Source organism: Takifugu rubripes, chromosome 7 (genome assembly GCF_901000725.2).
Source record: "Takifugu rubripes chromosome 7, fTakRub1.2, whole genome shotgun sequence".
Taxonomy (NCBI): Eukaryota; Metazoa; Chordata; class Actinopteri; order Tetraodontiformes; family Tetraodontidae; genus Takifugu; species Takifugu rubripes.
In genome coordinates, this window is record NC_042291.1 from 56,025 (window position 1) to 67,519 (window position 11,495).

General features: G+C 43.2%; 1 protein-coding gene across 2 annotated transcripts; it reads right to left on the reverse strand.

The window, feature by feature from the left end:
- Nucleotides 1–5,475: 5,475 nt before the first annotated feature.
- ppp1r8b (protein phosphatase 1, regulatory subunit 8b) lies at nt 5,476–11,230 on the reverse strand. 2 transcript variants are annotated; one of them, XM_003977095.3, is made up of 7 exons: nt 11,118–11,230; nt 10,625–10,685; nt 10,171–10,324; nt 9,082–9,299; nt 7,681–7,825; nt 7,359–7,423; nt 5,476–6,295 (listed from the first exon to the last, which is right to left on the reverse strand). In XM_003977095.3, exons 1-7 carry the CDS (start codon nt 11,168–11,170, stop codon nt 5,942–5,944), a joined length of 1,050 nt encoding a protein of 349 aa, XP_003977144.1. In that variant the 5' UTR covers nt 11,171–11,230; the 3' UTR covers nt 5,476–5,941. The 2 variants fall into 2 exon arrangements, with proteins under 2 accessions (XP_003977144.1, XP_029695109.1); XM_029839249.1 differs by lacking the exon at nt 10,171–10,324 and having other exon boundaries at nt 11,118–11,214.
- Between the last annotated feature and the right edge of the window lie 265 nt (nt 11,231–11,495).

An 11,495-nucleotide genomic window follows, 5' to 3' on the forward strand; every position in this document is an offset into this window, starting at 1 on the left:
CCTGTGCTCACTGCTCCCTCACCCCGCTCACCTGTGCTAACTTCTCCTTCACCCCGTTCACCTGTGCTAACTTCTCCTTCACCCCGTTCACCAGCCACTATCCCTGGCCCATCGAGTCCACCCATCACCTGACCCACTGTACCCTGCTCACCCGTCTGGATCCTGTCTCCAGTCTCTCCTGTCTCACCCAGTTCAACTGTTTCACCCATCACCTCACCTTTTCCCCCCAGTTCATTTGAATCACACACCACCTCACTCATCACACCACTCAGATCACACACCTCCCCAGTTAAATCCACCTTCCCCCCTGATTCACCACTCTCACCATTCATTTCTACCACCATCTCCACAATCTCGCTCTCTCCACTCACCTCACTCTCACGCACACACTCGTCCCGCTTCTCCTCCATCTGCGACTCTGCTGTCGCTCCGTCCGGGGCAGCGGAGCTTCCCTCCGCGCTGAGCCACCGACGCCTCGCCGCCGGAACGGGCCGCGGGGCCGGAGGCGCCACGGGCGCGGGAGCGGCGGGCTCCGCCGCCTGCGCGTCCGAGGCCACGCGGCTCGGACAAGCCCTGGCGAGATGACCCTCCTCATTACAGTTAAAGCACTTGAGGGCGGAGGCAGTTGCAAAAAGGGTATAATCAAAATCGTCTACCCGAACGATGAAACGATAATTAAATTCCTCCGCCCTATTGTTGAGGATCATGTGCACCTGCCTGCGGTGAGACACTACGTGTCTCAGCAGCGGTGACTTACAGCCAGACAACATTTTGCGGATGGGAGAGACCACTTTCCCATGCCGAGACAGCTCCCGTACCAGGAACTCATCGCTAATGAACGGCGGCACATTGGACAGTGTAATCCGTGCTGCCGGCTGTGTTAGCGGAGTTACCTGGACGAACTGTCCGCCCACGGTGATCCCCGTCTCCACCAACATATTTACCTGCTCCACCTGGGCCAGGAACAACACCACCACCCTATTCATGCGGGCGGCGGATTTGATTGAGCTGTGGCCAATGTTTTGGCCCACAGCCAGCGCCACCTCCTCCACACTAAGCACGGAGCCCGCACCCACCTTGACTCCGTGCTTCCGACTCAAGCCGGTTAAACCGGCGTTGGCCGCCATGACGGCCGCACACGGTCGGCCGCCTCACACACTCACACAAACACTCGATAAACTAATATAAACTTGCAAACACCACAATAAATTAAACTATATTATCTAGCATTCACTCGCACACAAGAAAGAATAGGAAAAATAGCGCTTTCGCACGGTTTTCCACTCGCTCGCTCGCTCCTCCGCTCTCACACGTCTCACTCAGAGAAGAGGAGAGGAGAGGAAAGGGAGAGGCAGAGGAGAGGATCGGGAGAGGGAGAGGAAAGGAGATGGAGAGGAAAGGATGGGCACAGAGCACAGAAACACATACAAAAATACACTATTTATACAGCGGGTCAGCAAGGCCGGAGGTCGTCATGCAGCTCTGAAGGCGGTGATACCTGTAAATGAATACAGAAGGAATGGGGGGGGGCAGAAAAACTTCTTGTGTAGAAAAACTACACAAGAATCATAACTAGTTTGCTTGATGAGAAGGAGGAGAGAGGAAGGAGAGAAGAGGAGAGGAAACCATGACCCAGTGGGGTGACAGAGGCCTATCAGGTGATCATGTTTCCGGACCCCGGCAGCCTTGGCCTATAACAGCATAGCTAAGATGTTAACCTAATGATTAGACGACCCCCTAAGTATGATAATTTGTCTGTCTATAATAGTAACTGGAACTACAGAATTAGTAACAATAAGCTTTTTCAAAGAGGTAGGTTTTAAGTCTAATCTTAAAAGTAGCGATGGAGTCAGCCTCCTGTACCTGGACAGGGAGCTGGTTCCATAGCAGGGGGGCCTGGTAGCTAAATGCTCAGCCCCCCATCCCACTCCTAGAAACTCTGGGAACCACAAGTACAGTAGACCGGCATTCTGAGAGCAGAGCAGTCTATTGGGCTGGTAAGGTATCACTAGCTCCTCCAGGTAGGATGGAGCTAGGCCTCTGAGGACCTTGTAGGTCAAAAGAAGGGTTTTAAAAATTATTCTAGATTTAACAGCCAATGAAGAGACACCATTACAGGAGTTATGTGATCTCTTTTGTCAATACCTGTCAGAACTCTGGCTGCAGCATTTTGGATCACCTGGAGGCTTCTTAAAGAGTTGTTTGGACACCCTGATAATAAATGTTGGATTGCAGTACCTCTCGTGTGTCACTGCCAATCCGCGTGTTCTTTAAATGAAGACTTCAAGTAAACAAATGTCAATTTCAAAATGTATTTAGCAAACAGATGTATTTAGCAAACAAATGTATTTAGCAAACAAATGTATTTAGCAAACAATCAATTCAAGATACAAATATTACAGAGCTCTGGGCCAGTTCATAACCCTAGCAACAACAAAGTCAATTGTCAGGGCATGAAGTCTGACCACCTAACTATCCCTTGGCCCAGTTTATATAGAAAGACATATGTCATTATTGATGCTAATTCAGTCCAATCCAGTCCTTCTTCTTGGGTGACTTCATCTTCTTCTTCCTGCCTCATTTGGTGTTGGTGCAGTCCTTCTCCATTGTCTTCTCAGATGGCCAGGACAGAGGTCTTATTCCTGTTCAGGAACTTATCAATCACCAGTAAATTATGCTGTCATATTTTACGATGAGGGTCTACCATTTCCTGTCCGGCTGGCTCCAACTGTCTGACCAGTATTCATGTCAAAGAAGGGTCAACTGACTTGCTTATGTATATTCCTACTAAAGATTATATAGTATTCCTAACTTCTAAACTAACTGTAACATAAACAAAAACATATAGTATAACACATGCTAATAAGATAAAAGATGCTAACAAGATAAACTAATTCTCTTCATAAAGAATTACAATAGTTCAGCCTAGAGGTAACAAATGCATGGACTAACTTTTTAGCATCATGCCGCATCAATAGCTTCCTGATCTTTGTGATGTTTCTCAAGTGAAAAAGGCACTTCTAGAGACTGTTTTAATGTGTGAGTTGAAGGAGAGATTCTGGCCAAAAGTTACTCCTAGATTCCTCACAGAGAGATGATTTGAATTTAGATATGTCCTCACACTAGCACACATCAAGTTTGTGAAATATATAAGTAGCTGTAGTGGTGCACTCAGCAATACAATTAGTGCGCCAATGAGGGATTCTCTAATGCTGCTTTTATAGTGAAAGTGATGTCAAGCTGTGAATGGGAGAACAGCGGAAGTAAACCAACAGAACTCGGGAACCAATCAGGCAAACATGAGTCTTCAAGGAAAAAAATGAGTGAGCTGAGAGGTTACCACGATAAAGTTCTCAATGAAGTAGGAAAGACTGTCTTAAGAAACCAGTCTAAATAGTAGGCATATGTTGGCATTGATTGCTGGTGAAGAGCTGTGAATAAACCTGCAGCAATGAACCACAACCCCCCCCCCCCCCACCACCACCACCACACCACCACCACCACAAAGTAGAACTGTTCACTGAATTTGAGACAAAAACTTTAAAAATATGTATAAGGCAGGGTGCTGATTTTTTTTTTTTTTTTTTAAATGCTGCTTTTACTACCCAAATATAAATTCTACAGCAGCGGAACTTTAAAAAGATGTCATCCTTCTGTGCCGCAATCTAACCAGACCGGATTTTTCGCAGGTATGATATGATTAAATGATAATGATAATTATTATATCATGGCTTAAACCCCGGCAAGACAAACAGAACTCCTCCTGCAGATTCTATCCAGTGGTGGCCGGCCCATAGAGGGCGCTAATAAGGAAAAACATTGTAAAATATATATTTTTTACAAATTAATTGCTAAACGTCATTTTACCCACTAGTGTGGGTATGTGCCTACATGTATTGTGAAAAAGAAAAATCAGACTCATGTCATTACTGTCCTGGGGCGCGGTCCAGTGAATAGCCCATCGTTCAGGGTTACCAGGGAAAATTAAGAAATATATGGCCAAACCCTGTTGCAAAACTGGTCTGAGGTTCTGAAAATATCATTCATCTCGCTATAGAAACTTTAATTATTTTATTTACACTGTTATGATTACAAAACCCACACGTCCACACAGACCAGAAGTCACAGGCACAGATTTGTAAATGTGGAAAAACACCTGTGTTTTTTTTTTAAGTCTTCTATCAAGAGCTAGGTAAAGGAAGCATTGGCACATTCCACTGTTCCATTTTGATGGATCTTTCAACTACCGTATTTTCATGACCATAAGGCGCACTGTATTAGAAGGCGCAGTCTCAGTTATGGGTGCTATTTCTGTATTTAAAACATACATAAGGCGCACCATATTATTAGGCGCATGCTGAAACATACAGTAAAAAATGACAACGGAAGTAAAACAGTGCGTTTTCATCTTCTGAATCTGAATTAAACAGCTGCTCTATTTCAATGTCCAACATCCCGAATTCCTCTTCTTAATCATCTGAATCGAGAGCGTTGATTTTGTGAATCTTACAATACATGAAGACGGTATCATAGGCCGTGCATCTACAATCCACCCGTATATGGTGGCATAACTTGCCCGCCGCTGCCTCATAGTCTTTGTAAAGGAGTGTTCGCCTTCCGTCATCCAGCGCTCTGTCTGTTTCCGTGGCAGCCGAGAACCACGGTGAACGACGACTTCTCGTGCTCCGTTGTGCATATCGCCACCGTGCTGGTCCCCTTTTCTCCACTTTGTGGGTCAAAGGGATGTTAAAAGTCAGAGGGATCTTATCCATGTTGGTAATGTGGCTGGGCGCGGTTATCTTGTCACGGCAGTAGGTGCGGAAGATGGCCACCCTCCCCTGGTAATCCGCGGGCAGCCGCTGCGCAACAGTTGTCCTCACGCGTATGGAGAGATGCCGCCTCCTCATAAAGCGAAAACACTAAGATTGCTCGATTGCCATTTTCAGCTGCATATTCGATGGCCTGCAGTTTAAAGTAAGCCTCATTCGTACGCGTCTCGCTTGACCGGCGCCATTTCAGGGGATCCTTACACGTAGGTGTGCCGCTAATCGATTGGCAGAGCGTTTACCGTAGTGCACCCACCAAAGGCGCACAGCAGATTTTGGAACTCAGTCCACACACAAGGTGCACCATATTATAAGGCGCACCGTCGATTTTTGAGAAAATCTCAGTGTTTTAGGTGCGCCTTACAGTCGTAAAAATACGGTAGTTTCTGTCACAGTGAAAATGTAATTGAAATACCCACTCAGCCTCAGGACAAACTAACTCAACTGTACTTTTGTTATATCATATTTTAAAAATGACCAATCAACTTACTGTATATATTGATCAAAACCGACCTCCTTGTAGGTATTTTGCAGCAAAAATGTTTGTATCAGTATTTTAATACCAATTAAACGAACAAGAAAATTGCTTTTAAGGACTGACAAGCTTGGAGTTCAAATATACATCTTAGTGAAATATGACGCAGTAATGTTCCTGAAAAAACATAGTCGTAGCTTTAATTTTTTGTAAAAATAAAAGTAGACCTGTGTTTTGACAGAAATTAACACACAATCCACGTATACATATATGTATATACATGAATCATCAATACACTGTTGTATAACCATAAAACATGTTGAGTAGAAAAAAAAAAAAATCAACATTTATATCTTAAACACTGAAAAGACAAAAAAAAATAAAAATAAAAAGGGTGGTGACATCTAAAATGTGCAGTCTGTCACTGATAACATGTTTCACTACCACTTTGAGAACACGTGTGAGCCCGCCATGTTAACTGCATGTACAGCTGACGAGATGAAGAAAATATTTTCTGCCTCATATTGTAGTTGATATCTTGACAAAAGACGTCAAGGAAATGACATACTCCATTACTACAAGATCACGATTGCGGGCGTATCAGCAGGTGACCGAAAAGACTTCATGTCTATGACATTGGTCAGATGAGTAGTGATGGGGTGGGTTTTTTGCCTGGCCAAGCTTCTTTGGCATACTTCTTTTTACGTGGCTCATTGTGGGTCTCTGGTAAGTATGGAGCTGTGACAGGAGTGGGATTGAGAATGACTGGAGGATGAGGGGCCTCTGGTGCCAGATCGACCTCTGGAGCTGGATTTGGGAAAGGCAAAGGAAGCCCCCCCTGAGTAGCAGCACTTCCCGAAGCTCCGGGTGGTTGGTTCTCGTGACTGGCAGGGGGCAAGTCCCCGTAGAGCCCACCAGTCATGCTGTAACTGTGGATGCGCTTCGAAGTCACATCATCAAGACCCAGGGTATTTTGGCCATCCATACGACGTTTCTTAAGAGATGACAAATTTTATTTACCGATATGTTAAGTTTTACTTATAGAAATGTTAAACAAGCGATTATACTTTTGCAGGACATGTGACAATTTAAAAAAAAAAAAAAAACGCTTATGTTCAGGGAATAAACTCTGATGCTTTACATCCAAAAAAAAAAAAAGCCAAAAAAGTACCATGACCCAGTTGCTCTGTGCTCATTAATATTGCAAAGAATCTGTAAACTTGCCACCCCATGTACCCAAGAACCTGCTGGAAACAGCATTGTTTTAACCCTTTTTTGTTTCCAAAAAGGAATATGTTGCGAAAGACAAATATTGGAAACAAGTGCCATTTTCATGCGGAAGCACAAAATGTTAAAATCACTCTAGCTTCCCTGTCAGGCCACCAACTGGTGGTGCAGTTTGTATAGTGCAACAACAGGACCATTGAACAGATACTTTGAACTTATGGCGAGCAAGAACAGGGTAAACAGATATAAAATGCATCTCGAGTTATACAGGTAACGGTGTAGTAAATGTCTACTTTGTAGAAAAAAATTGTCTCAAGCCAACTATAACTAGACTGAAGGGCATGTACACGCATTAGTCAGACTAACGTCAGTGTTCTCTGTATCTGACTAAGACTTGTAGCTAATGAGATCCAAAATCATTTTGCCCTGGCATGTATACGTTTTAATCGGAATTAAAGTAGACAGAACGTGTGTGCACGCTCCACTATCTCTGTGCCGGTCTGCCACCTGATTCCAGTTTCCTTCCAAGTTTGAGCTTAGCTCTTTTAAGGTGTGCATATAAACATATAGACTGTTCATTCAAAACAGTCTGCATTAGTGTAGAACCTGCCATTGTTTATTATTGTTGTTGATCCAATGTATTTGAGAATGAAGCATGCATGAGTAGGTACCTCCCGCTTCAGATAACTATCATTTTTCCCTTTTCTCACAAAATAGAGTTTTGAATGTACAACCCAATAGGTATTGGAAATGTTGTTTCCAGGTAAACAGATAACTAATACAAGATAGAAATGTACTGTTTTCAGCTAAAATCTTTAAAAAAAGCTTACCTTGATAGGGATGACAGCAGTCTGCACCATATTTCTAAAGCGTCCAACGGATGGATCTACATCCTCTGTAAGTTATAGAAAAATGCAGGTCTTTTCACAGAGAACCGTGACAGACTTCAATAAGCCAGGTTAAATTAACAGAAGCTCATTACATAAAATGCAAACAAGATTCTGGAAGGAAAGGTTCAGATTTGCTTTAGGGTTTGTCCCAAAACGGGGAAATTTACAAATAAAGGAAATCTGAATCAGAATCTTTCATTCCAGAATCTGAAAGATTCAGATTCCTTTTATTTGTAAATTTGCCCTGAAAGACAAGACTTACCTGGGTTAATAATGGAGTCCTCCGCACTAAAGGTGACCCTGGAACACCTTCGTTTCCTTTTAGGCCTCTGGATTTCTAGGTTGCCCTCCTCAATTGTCAGAAGGGAGATGCGCTTGTTGTGAGCTGTGTTAAATTCTGTCAAGTTCTGGAAGTATGTAAGAAATGACAGAGATGTGGCTGTGTCAATTAAGATTTTATATTAGAAAAAACCTTACATCAGAATGAAGTAGTATAAAAAATTAAAGGATGAACTAAGAAAACATTAATTTGCAGGTAGGTACAGCCATCTCTATTTCAAAATGTATTTTTGTTTATCTGTAATGTAATAATCTATACGGGCCGTCCGCTTCCTGTACGATTGGTGTCAGAGTTCGCATTGCTGGCAATAAGTCGAACTCGTTTCCAGTGAGGGTTGGTCTCCACCAGGGCTGCCCTTTATCACCGATTCTGTTCATAACTTTTATGGTGCAGTCATCGTGTTGAGGGGGTCAGGTTTGGTGACCTCAGGATCGGGTCTCTGCTCTTTGCAGATTATGTGGTCCTGTTGGCGTCATCGGCCCGTGACCTCCAACGATCACTGGATCGGTTCGCCGCCGCGTGTGAAGCGGCTGGGATGAGAATCAGCACCTCCAAAATCTGAGGCCATGGTTCTCAACCAGAAAAAGGTGGAGTGCCTTCTCCGGGTCAAGGAGGAGATCCTGCCCCAAGTGGAGGAGTTCAAGTACCTCGGGGTCTTGTTCACGAGTGAGGGAAGAATGGAGCAGGAGGTCGACAGGCGGATCGGTGCGGCATCAGCAGTAATGCGGACTCTGCACTGGTCCGTTGTGATGAAGAGAAAACTGAGCCAAAAGGCGAAGCTCTCAATTTACCAGTCGATCTGCGTTCCTACCCTCACCTATGGTCATGAGCTTTGGGTAATGACCGAAAGAACAAGATCACGGGTACAAGCGGTCGAAATGAGCTTCCTCCGTAGGGTGGCTGGGCTCTCCCTTAGAGATAGGGTGAGAATCTCTGCCATCCGGGAGGAGCTCGGAGTAGAGCCGCTGCTCCTCCGCGTTAAGAGGAACCAGATGAGGTGGCTTGGGCATCTAGTCAGGATGCTACCTGGACGCCTCCCCGTGAGGTGTTCAGGGCATATCCCTCCGGTAGGAGGCCCCCAGGAAGACCCAGGACACGCTGGAGAGACTATGTCTCTCATCTGGGAACACCAGGGGATTCCCCCAGACGACCTGGAAGAAGTAGCTGGGGAGAGGAAAGTCTGGGCCTCTCTGCTTAGGCTGCTGCCCCCGCGAACTGACCCCGGATAAGCAATAGAGGATTGATGGATGGTAATAATCTTGAGAAATTAGTGCATAAAAGATGATACATTCAAAAATATTTTTTCATTGCATTAAAAATTACCTCCAACTCTGTTTCTTCTTCTGGAAGTCCAAGCAGTCCTTTTAACTCCTCATCATCTCCAGCCTTACTGTCTCCTGAACCTACAGTTCCTTGGGATTGAGGCTTCTCTCTGATAGTATAAGTCCGTGTTGAGGCTCCAAAAGATATTGTCGAGTCTATGGGTATTTGCTGGGGCTTGTGTGCCTCCAAGCGGATGTGTCCAAGAAAAGTACCATGTGCTAAAACAATGACAAACATTTTTTACACTCGAGAAAAGCTTATTCATACCTTTTCAAGGTATAAGATGTACCGTAAATTCCGTACTATAAGCCACTACTTTTTTCTCACACTGTGACCCCCGCTGCTTATAGAGCGATACAGCTTACTTACGGATTTTTATAATTTCCTCAATCACCTCACCGGGATAGTTTTCTGAATTTGAATGGATATTTCATGGCTGAGCAGCCACCAGATGGCACTAGATCAGTGCAAGAGTAAGACAGGTTGAACATACTAATGCACTGAGAAATATGCTCGATTAATTGTCTTTTGAACAGTCTTTTAGCCCTTTATGTGCACACCCTCATCATGGATAACACACAAAGAAATGCTGGTGATGCAGCTTTCAAGTTAAATGATGACGCTTAACAGCTGGTGGGATTGTTATTTTTTTAACTGGCATTTTACTGTAATGTCATTTTACAGCTGTGTTTGGGCCATGTTTAGTAATTAAACATTTAAAATAATCATTCGGTGTATCATAAAGATCTCACGTTTCAAAGTGGTCACCTGCAGCTTATAGTCAGGTGTGGCTTATATGTGTATTTTTCCTTAAATTTTATGATATTTAGGTGGTACGGCTTAGAGTCAGGTCTCTCTATAGTGCGGAATCTACGGTAACTGAAAGAAATCCTAGTAGCAGTGGATAAAGGCAAAGAACCAGGAACCAGTTAAGGAAGTCAATCAAAGCATATAGGAAAATAATAAAATAGGTAAATAGGGAAAGGGTAGTGGTAGATTATGGGATACATTTAGGTATAAGTTTGTCATACCACTCAGGCAATGTATCATATAAAATTAATACACATGTGACATTGAATAATTTCTTACTGCTGTTGAGGTCTATGAGAAAGACCCTTTTCAGGTGTTTGTGGTAGACAAGTGCAGCATGGACACGTGAGCATGACTGATGGTCGATGGTGAAATCACACCAATCTGGATTTCGCCCAAACAGGTAGAACTTCTTCTCATCTATGATCAGTTTCTACAGAAAAGGTTTCAGTGAATAATACTTGCTATAACAGTTGAAATGTTTAGTAAACAGTGTGCAGTGACTCTATACCCCAGAATCATAACTCAAAAGTGTTGCTTTCTACTGAAAAGCTTAAATTTCTGGGATGATGCTAATCTTGCACCTTTAGAAGCCATGCAGCCATAGAGAACCCCAGTGTGTAACACATCTGGGCAGTTGGCTACAGACTCGTATCTGGTGCTTTCATGTAACCATTTACTATCAATGTGACCCATGCCTTAATATCAATAGCATTTTTTGTCAGTGTATTACCTCTATCAGTTTGTCTCCCTTCATCACGTCTAGATGGAGCCCTGGTGGTGGTTTCCCTGCCCTGAAACAGAATAATTTGGCGAACGTACATATAAGTATGGCAAGTATTTATAATTCGGATCTTTTAGAATGACCCAGAAATATCACATGTCAATTTTTCCCATCTTTGAATTATGGTAAAACTGACATGACAACATTAAAAAAAAAACACGTATAAGCAAAACAATATCTATACTTTACAGCTACGTGATAACACCGACTGTTTAAAAAAAGGCACATTCCCTAAAGGAGACAAAAGCAACTATAAAACTTCCCATGCTACCCTAAGGCAAGACCATTAGCAAGTTAGCTGGACAATATTAGCTGCTAACATTAGCCACAATAATTATAAGTCTACTTAGTAAATTTTAGTTTATGAAGATACACCGTTGCCGTTTTCTCTTTTGCCCATGATAATACAACCCATGCAATTTCATCATACAGATATGCTCACCATGACGGACAATCAAAAGGCGGCAGACCTTCCTTGCTTATTTTAGTCGCCATTGTCAGAGCATACTGTGAGGCAGACTCCGCCTTTTCCTCGAAACGTCACTTCCTAGCGTCTACGGAGGCTTCAGAATAAGTTATCTTTAAATATATATTTTTAACGTTTTTATCCTTTATATATTAATTTTTTTGGATTCCATCAGCAGTTACGTTGATTGATTTTTAAATTATGTAGTTTTATATTGGACCCACGCATAGATTTATGCAACTGGTAGATGACCGAAAGATGGCAGTGTTGTACCATACCCAAAAAGGTCCGGGCAATCATGGGGATGTAATTTAATTAGAGTATGTTTTTGCTTATGTTCTGACATTATCGAAA

Excerpts from the sequence above, each read along its gene's own strand:
- ppp1r8b (XM_003977095.3), bottom strand. The coding sequence starts at position 11,170 with ATGGCGACTAAAATAAGCAAGGAAGGTCTGCCGCCTTTTGATTGTCCG. Across the intron at positions 9,300-10,170 it reads TCTCATAGACCTCAACAGCA|CACATGGTACTTTTCTTGGA; the intron begins GTAAGAAATTAT and ends TCATTGTTTTAG. Across the intron at positions 7,424-7,680 it reads GGACTCCATTATTAACCCAG|AGGATGTAGATCCATCCGTT; the intron begins GTAAGTCTTGTC and ends TATAACTTACAG.